This window comes from Heloderma suspectum, chromosome Z (genome assembly GCF_057233095.1).
Source record: "Heloderma suspectum isolate Gila_16-S chromosome Z, 16-S_ref, whole genome shotgun sequence".
NCBI classification, from domain to species: domain Eukaryota; kingdom Metazoa; phylum Chordata; class Lepidosauria; order Squamata; family Helodermatidae; genus Heloderma; species Heloderma suspectum.
In genome coordinates this window covers 1,181,882-1,202,016 of record NC_139476.1, presented here as the reverse complement: position 1 = coordinate 1,202,016, position 20,135 = coordinate 1,181,882, and the positions used below count along the sequence as shown (strand labels likewise).

At 48.2% G+C, this 20,135-nt stretch overlaps 1 protein-coding gene across 12 annotated transcripts in view; it reads right to left on the bottom strand.

Annotated features, from left to right (window-relative positions):
• Window positions 1-1,982: 1,982 nt before the first annotated feature.
• LOC146333451 (F-BAR domain only protein 1-like) overlaps window positions 1,983-20,135 on the bottom strand; it is a 67,881-nt gene continuing 49,728 nt past the window's right edge. For 8 of the 12 annotated variants that reach the window (XM_084825838.1, XM_084825847.1, XM_084825841.1 and 5 more), the window contains 8 exons: window positions 18,027-18,139; window positions 16,661-16,763; window positions 15,771-15,882; window positions 14,361-14,516; window positions 12,575-12,707; window positions 11,389-11,588; window positions 4,631-4,695; window positions 3,862-4,432 (listed from right to left, as the gene is read on the bottom strand). In XM_084825838.1, the coding sequence (XP_084681964.1) occupies window positions 4,212-4,432; window positions 4,631-4,695; window positions 11,389-11,588; window positions 12,575-12,707; window positions 14,361-14,516; window positions 15,771-15,882; window positions 16,661-16,763; window positions 18,027-18,139 (1,103 nt within the window). In that variant the 3' untranslated portion in view covers window positions 3,862-4,211. Of the gene's footprint in view, window positions 2,455-3,861; window positions 4,433-4,630; window positions 4,696-11,388; window positions 11,764-12,574; window positions 12,708-14,360; window positions 14,517-15,770; window positions 15,883-16,660; window positions 16,764-18,026; window positions 18,140-20,135 lie in introns of those variants that run through there. The other 4 variants (XM_084825848.1, XM_084825845.1, XM_084825837.1 and 1 more) reach the window with 2 other exon arrangements.

Here is a 20,135-nt window from a genome sequence, read left to right as displayed (position 1 = left end):
GGAGAAGGGGACGGCAGAGGATGAGATGGCTAGATAGCATCACGGATGCAATGAATATGAACTTGAGCATGCTCCGGGAGAGAGCGCAGGACAGGAAGGCCTGGTGTGCTATGGTCCATGGGGTCACGAAGAGTCGGACACGACTGAATGACTGAACAACAACAAATCATCTTCTGCAATTTTCTCTTTAATAATAGAATCTGTTTAGAATCACAGAATAGTAGGGTTGTAAGGGGCCTATAAAACCATCGAGTCCAACCCCAGATGTGGAGTGGTATATAAATATTGCAAATAATTAAATAAAAATATGTAATAACTGGCAGTCTTTTATCATACCACCCATCAACTACTTGAGAGCAGAACTTTTGCTGTTGATTTGTCTTAGTACAGAGGAATGATTGGAGGTCCTTTGTAACCTGGTGGTTCGTGTCTCCTGCAAAGTCAGGGTCATTCGCTGACAGCAATTTCTCCCTTAAATTTAGAATTTCCTCAGGAGGCAATTTCTTATTTAAATCAACTGAACTTTGAGGGTTCCATTTTGTCCTTTTTGTTGTAACTACCAGCTGATTAGCCCCCCTGTGGAATTCGAATGCCCCCCCCGCCCCCATGGGCCATAACAGCTTAAATGTAAGGGGCTGGTGGTCACTTAATACTCTGTTCTCAACTTGAAAATGCAGGATTGGGGAGAGAGATAAAAAACGTAATCAAGCACACTTGCCCCTGCAGAGACAACAGAGGTGAATTCTCCAAAAGGATCATTGAAACCAGACCCATTTAAAACAGGGAAAATCAGCTTAAAAATTAAATTGTTTGTAATCAGTCCCACCGTATTAGTTTAATTACCTTTTGAATTTTGTTGACTCATATGCTAAGGCCGCATAGCACCCTGTACTGCACCACGCCCTGGGCAGTCCATATCAACCCCGTTTGAGCATTAAAAGCCCGCTATTTCCAAAGCAACAGCAGGGTACAAATCCTCTATTGTCAGGGTACCCAATGCAGCACCCACGGGTGACATGGCACCTGTGGGGACCTCCAACGGCACCCATGAAGCTCTCCACTCCCTGCCCACTTTGAAGATTTTTTAAAAATAAAAACCTTGGAAAATGTTTGGGCTGTCTTCGTTCTCTCCCTTTCTAGCCTTGTTCTTTCTCTCCCTCCCATCCCTAGCCTCCTCCTTTCTCTCCCCTCCAAGCCCCAGCCTTGCTCTTTTTCTCCCCACCTCTTCCTCTTGCTGTTTCTCCCCCTCCCATCCTCTAGTCTTGTTCTTTCTGTCCCCTCTACCTCTTTGCCTTGCTGTTTCCCCCTCCCGCCCAGCCTCTAGCCTCGCTCTTCCCCCGCCCCACGTCTTTAGCTCACTTTTGACTAGCCAGGCCCCCCACAGCAGCCATTATGTGACTGGCCACATCCACTGTGGCAGCCATTTTGTGGTGGCACCCACAGAAGATTCTCAAATTCCCAAATCATAGAACTGTAGGGTTGGAAGGGCCCTATAAGACCATCGAGTCCAACCCTCATGTGCCCACGACCAAATGTGCCCACGGGTCCAAAAGGTTGGGGCCCCCTTTTCTAGATCAAGCAAAATGTGTTCCGAATCTGCCCAACAGGAATAGCAAAAGAGCGGTGATCACTTGGGGGGGGGGGGGATAGAAACACATACATACATACATATGCAATGCTACCTTTCTTACTCATAATGCCAAGACCCAAGCTGCAAGGTTTAAACTAATACTGTTGACCCTTCCAAAGAAGTAGAGACAAGAATGGGTGTCTCTCCGCTGGGTATCCACACTAGTTGGAAGAGGTGGGGGATAAAAAGTTTCATACCCCTTCCAAACCAATTTCTCACACAGCCATGATTCCTGAATACATATGATATAAAAGGGAGGCTTTTGATAAGGGGCTTCTCTATTAACTTTGCTGTGTTAAGTGTTGTTTTGTTTTTTAATCGATTAAAATGATTAGTAAAAAAAAAAACCTGATTTGTTTATTAGAAAAACAAGTGTTTTTATTAAAAGAGCAACGTTCCCACGGGCACTTGGCCTAGCAGCTTGGAAAACGCGACAGCCACCTCCAGGCTCCTGAACAGCACTGTGGCTAGTTACAAAAAGAAGTTGGGAGCAGACAATGTAGGAATGAGAGGCTGAGAATAAAAAATGAAGAGAGACAGAAAGAGGGGAATGGAGCTCTTCAGTGCAAATCGGAGCCTTTCCAGTCCCACAAGTGGATTTCACAGCATTCGAAGCCGCCACGTCCTCGTACCAGGGGGTGTCACCAGACCGCCCCCAAACACTAACTGTGGTTTTTCCTCCAGTGTTTAAAATCCAGGCAAAACACAATAATTTAAAAACACACAAATATTATCCTTTCCATCTCCCAGCACACTTCAAAAACAAAGCGAAAAACACGAGACAAGGAGGTTGGAGGGCGCTCAGGAGCCAGCGAGGTAAATTCCTGGTGGAGGAAACAGAAAAAAGGAGGTAAGATGGGGGCAAAAGACACCATTTTGGGATCTGACGGGGGCTCCCAGAAACTCTCTGTAGTGCACTGGTTTGGGGAAGGTAGCCTCAGACCATGTCCTGGGATTTACGCCATGCAGGATGGGACTCGGAATACCCCACATTGGGGTTTTCCATTTCCCTTTTCAAAAAATAAATACAAACCAAGCATCTATTTTTTATTCGTCCTAATTCAAGTATTTGCAGGCGGCTTTTGAGGTTGTTTTTTAAATCTCCCTCTCAAAGCAGCTTTCAGCTGTTAATATAAAACACAAATCACCATCACCATAATAAATCTGCCAAAGCAAAGTTGAACCATTAATAGTTTTGGGGGAAATACAGAAAACTTGCTAGCAACATATACTAAAATTAGCCATCCCAACCCAGCGCCCTGTAGGTGGGTTGGACTACATGCCCCATCATGCTGGCTGGGGATGATGGAACTTGAAGTCCAACCCACCTGGAGGGTGCCGGGTTGGAGAAGACTGTCCTAAATAAACATGGAGATGCAGGATCAAACCATAACTTCATCTCCTCTAGCCAGAGGCAGAGATTTTAGGCTGCGCCTTTGACGGAGGGAGGGTTTTCTCCCATTTCCTGCTACTAGACCCCTTTTTAGCTGCTGGGAATTGAACCCGGGACCTTCTCCCAGCAAAGCATGGGCTCACCCACTGAGCTATGGTGAATGGGGTAGGGACTTTAATTCCAGATCTACTTTGTACAGGTTTCTATTTGCTTTTTTGGCACATACCTCTTTGGCCTACAGTTACCCAGTCTTAAAAAGGTAATAAGATGGACTTTTCTGGTTCTGATCCAGCTGTACTTTCTTAAAATTTTTCTGAAGGCGTGGTTGAAAGTTACCCAGGATCTCTGTCCCGCTTTCGGGCTGTGCGCGTGCGCATGCATCTGTGTGTGTGTCTGTGTCTCTCTGTCTGTGTCTATCTCTGTGTGTCTGTCTGTGTGTGTATATCTGTGTGTTGCTATCTGTGTGTGCATCTCTCTCTCTTTGTGCATGTTTGTGTCTGTACGTGTGCATCCCACTCTGTGCATCTGTGTCTGTCTCTCTGTGTGTGTCTGTCTACATCTGTCTGTCTCTCTCTCTCTCTCTGAGCCTTGCTACACAAGGCATTTATTGAGCACTTGTGATTCCTTGCTCATGGTAGTTTACAGATGCTTTACATGATGTTGTCATCCTCCAGCGCTTCTCCTGTTCTTTGCAAAAAAACATTTTTTTTCTAACAAGGAAAGTCTTGTATTTCTCTGAATGGCGGCATAAAACTCTGGCGTATTTGTGCAGTTCCACTATACCACAGCACCATCTAGTGGTTGTGTAATGGAACATATAGAAAGGCAGAGAAAGAAAAGAAAAAAAAAAGAGGAAAAAAAACCCGTGTAAAGGAGCCGAGCTCAATCCCACAAAGAATCCGAAAGCAGAAGCTTTGGTGAAGTGGAGGGTTAAAAGCCTCATGTAGAAACGCCCCCCCACACACACACACACATACACACACTGTGTGTATGTGTCCGTCTGTCTGTCTCTTTTTGTTTTTCTCTGTGGGTGTTTGTCCCTCTCTGTCACTCTGTGTTGATCAAAAGACAAATTCGTAGGACTAGCCGTGGATGGAAGCGGCAAGATGGGCTTTGTGCTATGCCAGGTATCAATCTGGGGAAGAGGGCAGTGTGAGCTCTGTCAAAACAGGTTGGGGGCAGTCAGGTCTAGTGGTTAGAGGGCCATGCAACGAGAATGCATTTCTGCAGCCCTTCCCCATTACCTGTGGCAAACCTTTTCTTCACAAGCGACATCCGGTACGCACTGCCAACCAGCTCCACATCTGCACCGGAGACGGTGCTGCCCTCGCTGGTGAACTGGGCAGTCACTGGGCTGGGCTTGCTGGGGCCGTTCAAGGGCTCCCAGGTGGCCAGGAGGCGGCCAGAACCTGGGTAAGGGAGGAGATGATGCCAAAGAGAGGACTCAGCAAAAGCGGCCACACCCGGTCCAACGCCTGGCCAAAACCAGAGAGCGGTCACCTTCCACCAGTTTCTTGGGGGTAGGGGGGACAGGGAGGAGGCTGACCCCACCCCAGGAAGAACAACTAAAAATCACCCCCATCCAGCCCCCAAGCTCCTGCCCTCACCTCCGTGGCCTTGAGTCCCGGGGATATCTAGTAGCCGCCAAAGCAAACGTTTCTCCTCCAGATTCCTGCAGGGGGAGACAGAGAGCAGGTCATGCGTCGCAGCCTTAGACCGAGTCTGCCCATTGGTCCATTTAGCACAGTACGGCCTACCCTGATTGGCAGTCTGGCTCTCCAGGGTTTCAGGCAGGGGGTCTTTCCAGCAATTGAACCTGGGAGCTTCAGCACACAAGCTGGGGCTTTACCATGATGCTCCAGCCCTACCCCTAAAAATAAAGGTTCCAGTCCTCATGGTTCTAAACAAAAGGCTGATTTAAATAGGAACAGAGGAAGCTGCCACTCCCCAAGTCAGATGGTTGGTTTGTCTAGCTCAGCACAGTCTCTCACTATTGAACCTCTTTCAGCCCGAGGGCAGGATTCTGCTTCAGAGCAGCTTTGGGGGGCTGCATTCCAGGGGTGGGAGGGGCTAAAGGCAAAAGGGCCCCCAAATACTAGCACCTCTTAGTTTAAAGTGCTCACTCAGCTTTTGGGGAGGCATTTCAATCTTTTAGAACTGGGGGGGGGGTGGCACAAAGGCTGGGAAACCACCAAGCAATCAGTGGTCGGAGGGAAAGGGGGCGGGGCTGCCTGCAGAACTCCAAGGGCCGCATGAGACATCGGGAGGGCCGGATTTGATTCCCAGCCCTGGGGTTCTGCCCCCACGTCTTTTGAGGGTCAGGGGCTAACTCAAACCTGGAGCATTTATTTGATGGAGAAACTGGCCCACCAGCAATCGGTGGGTTGAGGTAAGCAAACGCCAGAGGCATGGATGGGGCCTGGGTTCCAGTGTGGGACCGAGGGAGATGGATAAAGCCGACACGACGGACACCTTGCAAGGGCATCATGGTTATGGAGTGCTGACAAGATGAGGATGCATGTCCGTTTCTTAGGCTAATGGCATCTCCTTCCACGCCCTTCCACTGATGGTCAGTCATTACTGGATTAATTACTTCAGCAAACAAACCCAGAAATCAATTATTTGTTTCCTTGGACGTGTCCGTTTGGTAAGCAACAACCCAGGGGGGCGTTGTTAAGTTTTCCCTCCCTCCTCCTCCTGTTGTTGTTGTTGTTGTTGTTGTTGTTGTTATTATTATTATTATTATTATTATTATTATTTTACTGTGGCCAGTCACCTTTCACAGCGTATTCCAGCCTACCCCAGCCGGCTGCTCTCCAGATAGGTAGGACTGCAACACCCATCAATGATGGGCAATTTACATCAATCTGTTCTCTTAGGCTGGTTATATTTTTGGTACACTTCATGCTAAAAATATCATGAATGAAGTGGAGGTGGGGAGAAGTTAAAACCGACTGAAGAACCTACTAATGAAACTCAATGGTATGAATGGAACTATGGGAAAGAAGACAGAGCAAGGGGGACATGAACAGGGTCCAGTTATGGTATCCTCCACACTGCCGGGAGATGACAGAGTAAGTGGGACAATTCCACCGGTCCTGCTGAAAACCTAGCTCATTTTTTTCTCTTCCCTTCCCATTCCTTTTTCCTTATGTTGTCCTCAATTTTTAGGAAATAGCTCATTTTGCTTTATTGGATTTGCTGGGAAGACTATTGAAAAAATGCTAATACACCTCTCTTAAAATAATATGTCTTATAATGAAATGCAAATGCCAAAAGTTCAGTGATAAACAATTAAGAGTTTAAAATGTAAATAAGTAAAAAGTATTGTATTAAAGGAAAGACAGTGCAAAGACACAAGCAGGTTCATAATGGATTCTGGGTAACTGACATAAAAAAATAGTGGTCGAGTTGAGCTGTATGGTATCCAAAGAAAATGAGAAAATGGGAAAAAGAGAAAATGATGAGTTAATACCCTCTAGCTTGGGCTGAAAATTTATTGGAGTCTGGGGTATGAGTTTGTAGTATCCCTGGTCAAATGTCCACTTAAAGGTTTCACTCATCAGTTAATGAGCAAAAAATTGTGAAGGGTATACACACCAAAATGCTTGTCATATAGATGTCTAGAAAAATTTATAGACTTGGGTTTAATGAGTAAACTTTGAGGAAGAAATCGCTTTGCCCAAGACATATATCAGTGTGTGTTTAAGTTTTTGTTTGTGTATTTGGATCATGAAAGGTTCTTTTAGACGTCAAGATCGTGAGCTAAGAGTTATGCAGCAGCCATTAGTACTGACATATTGGCAGTATGGTGACATTTTATAAACTGCTTAAACATGGTCTGATTCGGAGGACAGAGAGCTTCTTTGATATCGCAGCCCTTCAGCTGTGATGCTGCCAGACAACTCTATAGAGAAGTCTTGGCAAGCAAAATGAGCACAGCACTCCTCTCTGTTGTAACTGTGAGAAATGCTTAGGAGATACAAGTTTAGCTGCTTTTAAATACGTCTGTACTTGTATCTTAACTGGGAATTTACAGTCAGGGCCAGAAATATTGGAACAAGGATAACTGTTTTGGCAGTTGGCCTCTGCACACCACCACATTGAAGCTGAAAGGAAACACACCCAGATGGGAGCGAAGTCAGGACTTTCAGCTGTAATTCAAGGGGTGTGGCAAAAGTGGGGCACTGACCGTTCAGGAAGGACAGCCAGCGGCACGTACACACCCCCGCCATCGTTGGGGGCTCCTAAGTAATGGAACAAACCAACATCATTTCAAACTTAAGGGTCGCCTTTAATACCTGGATGGAAATCCTTTGCAGTCAATGACTGCCTGAAGTCTGGAACCCATGGACATGACCACGTGCCGCGTTTCCTCCCTCGAGATGCTTTGCCAGGCCCTACTGCAGCTGCCGTCAGCTGCTGCTTGTTTGTGGGTCCTTCTGCCTTCAGAATGTGACTCTACACATGGACATCACCAGATGGTCAATATCGAAATCAGATTGATTACGTCCTTTGCAGCAAAAGATGGAGAAGCTCCATATAGTCAGTAAAAACAAGACCTGGAGCTGACTGTGGCTCAGATCATGAGCTGCTTCTTGCAAAATTCCGGCTTAAATTGAAGAACGTAGGGAAAACCACTAAACCATTCAGGTATGACCTAAATCATATCCCTTATGAATATACAGTGGAGGTGAGGAATAGATTTCAGGGATTAGACCTGATAGACAGAGTGCCTGAGGAACTATGGACGGAGGTCCGTAACATTGTTCAGGAGGCAGCAACGAAATCCATCCCAAAGAAAAAGAAATGCAAGAAAGCCAAGTGGCTGTCTGATGAGGCTTTACAAGTAGCTGAGGAAAGAAGGGAAGCAAAAAGCAAGGGAGAAAGGGGAAGATATATCCAACTGAATGCAGAGTTCCAGAGAATAGCAAGGAGAGACAAGAAGGCCTTCTTAAATGAACAATGCAAACAGAATGGGAAAGACTAGAGATCTCTTCAAGAAAATTGGAGATCTCAAGGGAACATTTTGTGCAAAGACGGGCATGATAAAGGACAAAGAAGGCAGGGACTCACAGAAGCAGATGAGATTAAGAAGAGGTGGAAAGAATACACAGAAGAACTATACAGGAAAGATCTGAATGTCCCTGATAGCCATGATAGTGCGGTCACTGAACTTGAGCCGGACATCCTCGAGAGTGAAGTCAAGTGGGCCTTAGGAAGCATTACTAAGAACAAAGCTAGTGGAGATGACAGTATTCCAGCTGAGCTATTTAAGATCCTAAAAGATGATGCTGTTAAAGTGCTGCATTCAATATGCCAACAAATTTGGAACACTCAGCAATGGCTGCAAGACTGGAAAAGGTCAGTTTACATTCCAATTCCAAAGAAGGGCAACGCCAAAGAGTGTTCAAACTACCACACAATTGCGCTCATTTCACATGCCAGCAAGGTGATGCTCAAAATCCTACAAGCTAGGCTTCAGCAGTATGCGAACCGAGAACTACCGGAAGTACAAGCTGGGTTTCGAAGAGGCAGAGGAACTAGAGATCAAATCGCCAACATTCGCTGCATCATGGAGAAAGCAAGAGAATTCCAGAAAAACGTCTATTTCTGCTTCATTGACTATGCTAAAGCCTTTGATTGTGTGGATCACAACAAACTGTGGCAAATTCTGAAAGTGATGGGAGTACCAGACCACCTGACCTGTCTCCTGAGAAACCTGTACGAGGGTCAAGAAGCAACCGTAAGAACCAGACATGGAACAACCGAGTGGTTCAAAATTGGGAAAGGAGTACGACAAGGCCGCATATTGTCGCCCTGCTTATTTAACTTATATGCAGAGTACATCATGAGAAATGCCGGGCTGGATGAATCAGAGGTCGGAATTAAGACTGCTGGGAGAATTATCAACAACCTCCGATATGCAGCCGATACCACCCTAATGGCAGAAAGTGAAGAGGATCTAAAGAGCCTCTTGTTGAGGGTGAAAGAGGAGAGTGCAAAAGCTGGTTTGAAACTCAACATTAAAAAAACTAAGATCATGGCATCTGGCCCCATCACTTCCTGGCATATGGAAGGGGAAGAAATGGAAGCAGTGACAGATTTTACTTTCTTGGGCGCCAAGATCACCGCAGACGGTGACTGCAGCCATGAAATTAAAGACGCTTGCTCCTTGGGAGGAAAGCTATGGCAAACCTAGACAGCATAGTAAGAAGCAGAGACATCACCTTGCTGACAAAGGTCCGTCTAATCAAAGCTATGGTTTTCCCAGTAGTAACATATGGCTGTGAGAGCTGGACTATAAGGAAGGCTGAGCACTGAAGAATGGATGCTTTCCAACTGTGGTGCTGGAGAAGACTCTTACGAGTCCCCTGGACTGCAAGGAGGTCAAATCAGTCCATCCTAAAGGAAATCAACCCTGAGTGCTCATTGGAAGGACAGAGACTGAAGCTGAAGCTCAAATATTTTGGCCACCTAATGCGAAGAGAAAACTCTCTGGAAAAGACCCTGATGCTGGGAAAGACTGAAGGCAAAAGGAGAAGGGGACGGCAGAGGATGAGATGGCTAGATAGCATCACGGATGCAATGAATATGAACTTGAGCACGCTCCGGGAGAGAGCGCAGGACAGGAAGGCCTGGTGTGCTATGGTCCATGGGGTCATGAAGAGTCGGACACGACTGAACGACTGAACAACAACAACACTGCCTTCAGTCTTGTCTTCAGTAAGTGAGAAGCATGCTCTATTGGGGTGAGATCAGGTGACTGACGTGGCCACTGAAGAACATCCCACTTCTTTGCCTTGAGAAACTCTTGGGTAGCTTTTGCAGTATGTTTCAGGTCATTCTCCATCTGCAATATGAAGTGGCGTCCTATCAGTTTGGCAGCATTTGGCTGAATCTGAGCAGAAAGTATGGCCCTGTACACTTCAGAATTCGTCCTGCTGCTTTGATCAGCAGTCAGGCCATCAAGAGACACCAGTGACGCGGCTCCATTGGCAGCCCTACATGCCCGTGCCATAACACTGCCTCCGCCACGTTTGACAGACGATGTGGCATGCTTTGGATCATGAGCTGTTCCTTTCCTTCTCCATACTTTTCTCTTCCGATCATGCTGGTACAAGTTAATCTTGGTTTCATCAGTCCAAAGACTCTTATTCCAGAACTGGGCAGGCTTTTTTAGGTGTTTGCTGGCAAAGGCTAATCTGGCCTTTCGGTTCTTGAGCGTGACCAGTGGTTTGCACCTTGTTGTGAAGCCTCTGTATTTACATTCATAACGCCGTCTCTTGACGGTAGATGTTGACAATGACATGCCTACCCCTGCAAGAGCGTTCTTGGCCTGGCTAGATGTTGTGAAAGGGTTCCTCTGCACCATGACCAGCATTCTGCGGTCATCCACTTTAGTTGTCTCCCGTGGCCTTCCAGGCCTTTTGCTTTTGCCGAGCTTGCCAGTTCATTCCTTCTTTTTCAGGATGTCCCAAACTGTTGTGTTGGCCAATCCCACTGTTTCTGCTATGTCTCTGATGGGTCTATGTTGTTTCCTCAGCCTCAGGATGGCCTCCTTCACTCGCACGGACACCTCTTTGGACCTCATGTTGGGAGTTCCAGTGAACAGCTACCACATGCAAATGTAACACTCAGAACCACCTCCAGGCCTTTTATCTGCTTGATGGGTCATGGGACACCCAGGAAACAGGCCACACCTGGCCATGCAGCTGCTTGTCAGCCATTCGTTCCATTACTTATGAGCCCCCAACTCTGGGGGAGGGTGTAGGCCACTGGCTGTCCTTCCTGAATGGTCAGTGCCCCACTTTTGTCCAACCCCTTGAATTACAGCTGGGAGTCCTGACTTCGCTCCCATCTGGGTGTGTTTCCTTTCAACCTCAATGTGGTGGTGTACAGAGGCCAACTGCCAAAACAGTTATCCTTGTTCCAATATTTCTGGCCCTGACTGAATATTTGTATCCCTAAAAGAAAGGAATGGAGGCAAAGGTTCCAGTACTATAATTACTGTTAGTACTAAACCTGGATTGCAACTCACCAAAAAATCTGAGGTGTACGGTTTGTTTAGAAGTGTTTTTATCAGCTATAGGGAGGCAGTCAGAGGCTCCCACAGTACTGAACTATAAGCAGAGATCTCAAACAAAATAAAACCATAACAGTGTGTGTGTGGGTGTGTGTGTGTGGTTGGAGTCAGGGTCTCATTTGCTGATTTACTGTACGCCACCCTGGGAGCCCTTTTGGGGCTGAGGAAAAGAATACTTTAAATAAATACACTTGTTCTCAGTCTTTGGGGGTGGGGGGGTGCAAGGTGGGCTGGCACAGAGACTCCAGCTTTCCCCTCCCCTTCGGATCGGGGCCTTACCAACAAGCTTTCGGCTGTGGCTGGACGTTGGTGGCAGGCTCCTTGATCGGCAGAAGGACTTGGACGTTGGTAAGGGCGGCCGCGGAGGCAAGGGCGGCCGCGTTGTAGCTGTAGTCCACACACACCCGGGTGGCATCGGATGCACACTCCCAGCTCACCGACAACTGCAGGGGCGCCCATGCTTGGCCTTGCTTGGAGTACTGAGCGTGGGGGTGGAGGGAGGGAAAGAGGAACCCACAAGAGATGAAGGGTCAGGGGGCGCAAAATATGCAGGGGTGCATGCTTGGCTCTGGGCACCATCACCATCCCAGCATCATTTGTTCAAGGAAGCCGCCAGCCGTCGCAAAAAAAATCATCGTAATCATCTCAAGTGATCTGCAAAATTTGGGGGGAGGATAGAAATAGTAGGACTAACCCAAGGAGCCCCTCTGATCCTGAACATGTAAAGGAGTCCGGATTTCAATAAGGGCTATGTTAAATTTATTTATTTATTTATTTTCTATACCACCCAATAGCCGAAGCTCTCTGGGCAGTTCACAAAAGTTAAATTTTTTTATCATGACCGGCACAGCCAAGATAGTGTAGTGGTTAGAGCAGCTTTCCCCAACCTAAAAGCCTCCAGATGTGCTTGGACTACAAATCCCAGCACCCCTAGCCAGTGTAGTCCAGGCACACCAAAGGGCTGCTGGCTGGGGTTGCTGGGAGATGTAGCCCATCCGGAGACCAACATGTCAAGGAAGTCTGGGTGGAAGCACTGGACAAAAACAGACGTTAGCTCTGGGCTCAAATCCTTCCAGACTCAAATGCTCTGCCTTGGGCCAATCATGTCGGGGTTGGACTCGATGGTCTTATAGGCCCTTCCAACCCTACTATTCTATGATTCTGCACCCAGCTTACCTCTCAGGGTTGGCGCAAGACTAAAAATGTCAGGAAGGGGAGAGAACCCACAGATGGGGCCTCGAAGGAAATAACCGGCTGCGGCAGCAGATCAAACCCAAAGCGTTTTTAATGGATTCGTCTGCTCAGCGCTGCAAGACACTCGACTCCTTCCCTGTCAGCTTGAAAGGGATGTTGGGCCCGGGTTCCCGAACTCAGGAGAAATCCCGACACGCAGCAACCCTCAGCAATAAACTCTAGGCCTCAGCCCTCTGGCCTGCCCACCTCTTCCCCTCCCGTGGTCTCCCACCTGGTATCTGAGCAGGGTCACGTTGTAATACGGGGCAGCCATGGCTCGCTCCGCTTGCTTCTGCAGCTGCGCGGTCAGTGCAGCCATGTTGAGCCAGAAGTCCTTGCTGGTGGGGTCGCTCTGGGACGCGTCACTTGACAGTTTGGGGGTGGGGGGAGAGAGAGAAAGAGGGGAGGTGAAGCCATGAGGCCAGCCCAACTGAGGAGAACTCCCCCCCCCCCCGATTCTTAGGGCTACTGGAACATCTGCAGGTTGCAAACATCTCCTCTCCGGGGTCTTGCCTTGGTCCCACCCACCCCTGCCGTCCATCCCGTACTCTAAATCTGCCTGGCACCTTCATCGTTTTACCACCCAGCATTTTAATTTGTGAGCCACTTTCCCCCACAAAACGGGCCCTAAGTGGCTCACGGCACCCGCCGGAAACACGAAGGTACGCCAATGCGTCCATTGCGACCTGCCGTTGTTCCGACAGAAAGCATCCCAAACTACTCATTTCGCAAACGGTAGCCATTTGTTTTCTTCTCTGTGAGAGTTTGTTTTATTCCGAAATAAAGATAACAAAATAAAGGCAGCAAAAAGGATGTACATAATAATAGATCAAGTCCACTAAAGAAGCAATGGAATTCACTAATTAATATTATTACTCTATAAGCGATAGGCTCATGGAACATCTACAGTAAAATGGCCTAAGGAGGAGGTTAATGCCTAATGAAAGAGAAAAAATACGGTTTGTGCCGCGTACAAAAGGAGCATGCACGAGTGAGTTATTTTGTGTGTTAATCAGAAAAAAATACAGGAAACTGTGATTTAGTGGGAATGCGATCAAACGTTTGAAGACCTTCAACGGAGGAACTAAACAGAGATCCTGGTGCCGTAAGGTCATTTTTAAAGTTAGGGTTCCTTGCTCACTTCCTAACCTTATGACATTTTACATTTGTTGCAAAAGAGGCACTATCAACCCTGAAGACACAATATTAATATATAATTTCAGGATTAAACCCCCCTACTGGTTTAAGACCAGAGTTTCAGGCTATCTCAGGCCAGTTCAAGCGCCACAAAGCCAAGAAATTGGAAGTTACGGCTGGTGATGCCTTAACAGATGTGCCCCGTGATCCCTCATGACGTTGTGCAATGCTGCAAATGGTGCTTCCTCACAGCTCACCCTCCAGGCACCCACACTTTTCCCGGGTCTTTCAGGCCCAAATCCAGATGGGGAGGATGGAGTGCCTGGGACCACCCAGGTTGTGCTGGTCCCCTCCTGCCTTGTGACGCCACTGAGCCTGGCTCCACTGCAAGAGGAATCCCCCCATGAGTTGAGCCAGGCCTGTTTGTTGCTCATGTCAGTAGCTGGCCAGATGGATGAAACCGTGTGTGTGTGTGTGTGTGTGTGTGAGTGAGAGAGAGAGCGAGAGCGACAGACACAGACCTTTTCTAGCAGTAAGGCTGGATGCTTCATAAGGCAGCACAGGACCAGGACAACATGGGCCCATCTTTGCTGACAAAGGAAAAGCGTGGGTGCATGGGGGGTAGGGTGTAAGCAAGCACAACTGGCTTTCAACGTAAAAAGGACATGACACACAAGGACAATGGATGAGGAGGGAAGAGGAAAAAACAGTAATAATACCATTATTGGCATCATCTCCCCATTGCAATCTCCTGGAGCCAGGGACCTGTCCTCTTGTACTTTGGCAAGCAGCATTCACACTGACGGTGCAGTAACGGTTTTCAATCCTTCTGTTTGTTTCCAGTAATTCCTCTCCCCAAACACCCGCCCCTTTCCAAGTACCTAAAGAGAAGGTCTGCGTTGGGCAGGAATTGCTCAATGGACGCCGTGTGGAGGAGGCGGAAACTCAAGACGGGAGGTGCCGGGGTGCTGCTGAAGACCCGGATGATCCCCGCCGGGAAAGACACGGTGAGCTCACCGGTGACCTTGACGAGACAGCTGGGAGAGGTGGGGGGGGAGCCAGAGACAATGTCAGTTCTCCCGCACCCCCTCTCCCCTAGCAAGGGACCCCGTCCAAGACCGCCTTGCCATACTGGAGTGCCGCAGCTGGGCACAGCTGCGCCAGGGTACAAGGCAGGCCTCCCAACGGCACAGCGCCTGCTTCGGGAGATGCACGGATGCAGGTCCAATCCCAGGGACCACCGATTCAAAGGACCTCGAGCAGCACAGCCATAAATGTCGGAGGAACTTCGGAAGCTGCCCTCGACTGAGCCAGGCCCTGGGTCCCTCCAGCCCAGGGTTGCCGACACCGACTGGCAGCAGCAGCTCTCCAGGGGTTCGGGCAGGACTCTGTCCTGGCCCTCCCTGGAGATGCTGCTGGGGATCAGATGTGGGACTTTCTGCATGCCAAGTGGGGGCTCTGCCACGGAGCCACGGCCCCTCCCTAAGCACTAACCAGGCCCGACCCTGCTTAACTTCCAAGATCAGACAAGATCTGGTACTGGATTGTAAATCTCTGTGCTGCTGACAGGTTCTATTCGGTTATTATTTTTTCTTGTATACCACAGTTTTAAACTTTCCTACTGTATTTCATTGTGCTGTATTTTATGATTTTAATTGTTGCGAGCTGCCCAGAGAGCTTCGGCTAGTGGACGGTATAGAAATATAATAGATAATGAAATAAATACATTTTAGGGTGGTGTAGCGGTCCTCTCTGCCTGAAACCCTAGAGAGCCAATGCTGCCAGTCAGCGTTGACAGTACTGGGACAGCTGGACCAAGGGTTTGACTCTGTATAAGGCAACTGCCCTGTTCCTATTGAAAGCAGCTCTATATCCAAAACCATGAGGACTGGAACTTTGCTTACTTTTTAAGCGAAGGAGCAGAGAACTTTAAGCAAAGGAGGCAGGTGGAAGGGCCCAGGTTCGATCCCCAGTTTCTCCCGTTAAAAAGTGAGTTGTTGCTGGTCTAATACCAGGCAAGAGCAACAAATGGTCTGGCTCAGGAGAAGGCAGCTTCAGATGGACCGCTAGCCCAGGGCAAGAGCCGGCACCCTTCCACAGCGAACTCCATTGCTGCGTCCTATGCAATGGGACGCTGCGTCCAGTGGCACAACGATGAGTGCCAAGAGCGATGCAAATAAAACCGCAGTGAGGCCCGGCCCCCGCTCCCTGCCAAATTCTGCCCCATGAAATGGTGGGAGCTCAGGAAACCAACAGCGGATCCCACAATCACCCCCTCACCCCTGTATTACCTGTCAGGGTTGTGCCCCTTGAAGTAGGCATGGATGTACTCTGTGAAGGCAGCTGCCACAGGCAAGGCCCCCTGAGAGCCCAGGACCACGGGGGAGGGTCCGCGGGAAATGCCTGGCGAGAGGAGAGAAATGAGAGCCCTCCTCCATCAGGGACCATTGGGAGGATGCGACCTCCCCTCCCAGGAAGAGCATCACGGGAACCATCGGCCAGAGAAGCAGCAGCTGCACGGAGCCTGCTTTGCCCGTCCCTGTCCGAAAGAACACCTAGGAGAACTCTGAAACTCAGAACTGGTGCCTGAGTTTTGCCTTTTTTCCTCCTCCCTCCCCATCCCTTTTTCTTTTGTATCATGTCTGTTAGATTGCAAGCCTTAGGGCAGGGACTGTCTTATCGTTAATCTTTGTAGGCCGCTCCGGGAGCCTTCATTGGGCTGAAGAATGAGGAAAAAACGCTGTCAGTAACAATAATAAAAAGCAGCCTAAAATGACACGTACAGGCTGCAGTTTGCACGGCCGCAAAGACTTCATACGATCATTCGTAAAAGGGCTTGGCTGAAACACAGGAAAGGTCTGTTTGGGGATGCTAACTGAACGCACGGGTGGTGGTAGTGCCTTTGTCAAAATTATTATTATTACGAATAATAATGACAACGACAAAAACAGAGAAGACAAAGAAGAACAAGAATGGAGGCTTGTCTTCTGTATGGTGACATACGGCCTTAGTGTATTTGAAATAAAAATGCTACAAGAGTGGGGTGACAGTGCAGCGCTGGCTTCTTGGACCAGCTCCCTCCTCCCTTGCCTCCCACACACCACTCCCCACAACCAAACATGGGCCCCAAACCTCTGTGAGACATACTTGCACGTGCTCCCCTTCCTTGCTGGCTACGTACCAAGTCCTGGCAGCGTGGCCATGAAGAAGGTGCGTTCTGTCAGGCCAGCCGAGCTCTGGGAGGTCGACAGAGCCCAGAGTGGGGAGGGGCTCAGGGAACGAGGCTGCGGAGACAGGACAAGGCAGGCCTGAGTTGCATGGAGGGTCCGGAGCGCCCCTGACCACCCGCTGACCACCCACCCACCACCCACCCTTGACCACAAAAAAGAGAGTTTGCGCTTTTCGGTTGTGGCAGAAGCATCAGCTGGCATTCCATGTCTGTCCAGCCCTATCATAATGGGTTCCCAGCCAAGGCATCACTGGTTCTGCCATGAGCAATGGTCCTTGGAGAATCCCCACCTTCATTTTTTTAAAAACAGGAACACAGAAGGGAAAAACACGCTTCTAGTCCTCATGGCTGCAAAGAACTTTTCAGAAACAGACAGACGACGCCCAGTGAGGCTCACCGTGACTTGCCGTCGTCACTGGGATCGGGCCTCGGCGCTGCACAAGTCACCTTGTGTCCTTTACCCCAAAACGAGGCCAAGAACCAGGGCTAAAGCAACTAGCCACGTTTCGATCCAATAGAGAGGTGCCCTGATTTATATGTGTATAGAGTTTTAATCGAAGTGATTATACAAACAGCCACTTCAGAAGGCCGCTGTCTCCTGCGTGTGCAAGACGGGGGGGGGGGTATTCATTTATTATATTTTTAATCCACTCAGGCACTGGCTCCAACAGACGTGTGCATCATCTCAAAGGAGAGCATGTCCTACACAAAACGCAGGAAGATTTCATCCATGTGGGTTTCTTTGATCACTTAGCAGTGCTGCTAAGCCCTGACTTCACAACCCTCTATCTACATTGTTCTCCCCACCTAAAAAAAAACACACCCACACCCACAATTCATCCAACCCCAGTTCACTCAGTGGTGGGAATGTCAGTTGCTGCGAAATCCAGTTATTTTTTTACTCGACAGAGTTCTGCAGCATCTATGGCTCGATTTGTGTTTGCTAGCCAAGCTGTGGGCTTTTTCCCAAACTCCAGGAATCTTTTTTCTCCATTTTCCCCTCAGGTTCTGCAATTTGCGCAAATTTCTGGGAATTTGCACAGACTGTGGCCGAATTTGCGCAAATTGCACAGAACTGGGTGCAAATCGTGGAACCTGCAGGAAAAATGTGCGAAATGTCCAGAACAACCATGAATTGACCCAGCTCGCTGCAGATTGAGTTGGGCACTGCAGCAGGAACCGAAATGAAGTCTAGGGGACGAACCAATGAAAACTCATTGAACTCCACCCCCAAAATGGATGTCTCCAACATCCCCACTAGACGGGCATGCTTTCCTTGCTCAGTGGTGGCCCCCATGGCTAAGACATTGTGACTCACCGTCTCGCTGCCAACACAGCTGGCTGAAATGGCTAAGGGCCTTTTTGCACGACATCGCCGGGGCGGAGCCACCATGGGGGTCAAACCGGAGGTAGCAGACGGAGGAAGAGGAACTACAAATGAAATTAAAGAAGGGGAACATTGGAACGGCAAGATCCAGGAAGGGCATGAGAGGCGACAAAGAATGAATACAAATGTCATTTAAATCAGCTCTTTTCTCCAGAACCATTGGGACTAGAATCTTACTTTATCTTTAGTAGAAGAACCAAAGCCCAGATGAAGAGCAGAAGGCCCCAGATTTAATTCCTGGCATCTCTGTGTAGGGCTGGGAAAGGCTGCCAAGTCTGAAACTTCGGAGAGCCCTCAGCCCAGGAACCAGTTGGAGGGCCGAGAGAAAGGCAGGGAGGGGGTCAAACTCTCATTCATTGCCAATTTATGGCTGCTTTAAACAGCTGCTAGACATGTAGGTGAAAAGAAAGTCCGATGCTGTAAAGAACAATATTGTTTAGGAACCTGGAATGTAAGATCAATGAATCAAGGTAAGCTGGAGGTGGTCAAACATGAGATGGCAAGATTGAGCATCGACATCTTGGGAATCAGCGAACTAAAATGGACAAGCATGGGCGAATTTAATTCAGGTGACCATTATATCTACTACTGTGGGCAAGAATCCCTTAGAAGAAATGGAGTGGCACTCATAGTCAACAAAAGGGTGGGAAAAGCAGTACTGGGGTAAAATCTTAAAAACGATAGAATGATCTCAGTATGAATCCAAGGCAAACCATTCAACAACACAGTAATTCAAGTCTATGCCCCAACCACTGAGGCCGAAGAAGCTGAGGTTGATCGGTTCTATGAAGACCTACAACACCTTCTAGAACTAACACCAAAAAAAGATGTCCTCTTCATCATAGGGGATTGGAATGCTAAAGTAGGAAGTCAAGAAATCACCGGGATAACAGGCAAGCATGGCCTTGGTGTACAAAATGAAGCAGGACAAAGGCTAATAGAGTTTTGCCAAGAGAACACGCTGATCATAGCAAACACGCTCTTCCAACAGCACAAGAGGCAACTCTACACAGGGACATCACCAGATGGTCAATAATGAAATCAGACTGATTATGATCTTTGCAGCCAAAGATGGAGAAGCTCTATACAGTCAGTAAAAACAAGACCTGGAGCTGACTGTGGCTCAGATCATGAGCTTCTTATTTCAAAATTTCGGCTTAAATTGAAGAACGTAGGGAAAACCACTAAACCATTCAGGTATGACCTAGAATCACAGAGTCACAGAATCGTAGGGTTGGAAGGGGCCTACAAGGCCATCGAGTCCAACCCCCTGCTCAGTGCAGGAATCCAAGTCAGAGCATCCCTGACAGATGGCTGTCCAGCCTCGTCTTGAATGCCTCCAGTGTGGGACAGCCCACCACCTCCCTAGGTAATTGGTTCCACTGTCATATTGCACTAACAGTCAGGAAGTTTTTCCTGATGTTCAGCAAGAATCTGGCTTCCTGTCACTTGAGCCCATTATTCCGTGTCCTGCACTCTGGGATGATCAAGAAGAGATCCTGGCCTTCCTCTCTGGGACAACCTTTCAAAATATGACCTAAATCATATCCCTTATGAATATACAGTGGAGGTGAGGAATAGATTTCAGGGATTAGACCTGGTAGACAAAGTGCCTGAGGAACTATGGACGGAGGTCTGTAACATTGTTCAGGAGGCAGCAACTAGAGAATGAAGTCAAGTGGGCCTTAGGAAGCATTACTAACAACAAAGCTAGCGGAGATGACAGTATTCCAACTGAGCTATTTAAGATCCTAAAAGATGATGCTGTTAAAATATACCAACAAATTTGGAACACTCAACAGTGGCCACAAGACTGGAAAAGGTCAGTTTACATTCCAATTCCAATGAAGGGCAGTGCCAAAGAGTGTTCAAACTACCGTACAATTGCGCTCATTTCACATGCCAGCAAGGTGATGCTCAAAATCCTACAAGCTAGGCTTCAGCAGCATGTGAACCGAGAACTACCGGAAGTACAAGCTGGGTTTGCTGAGGCAGAGGAACTAGAGATCAAATCGCCAACATTCGCTGCATCACGGAGAA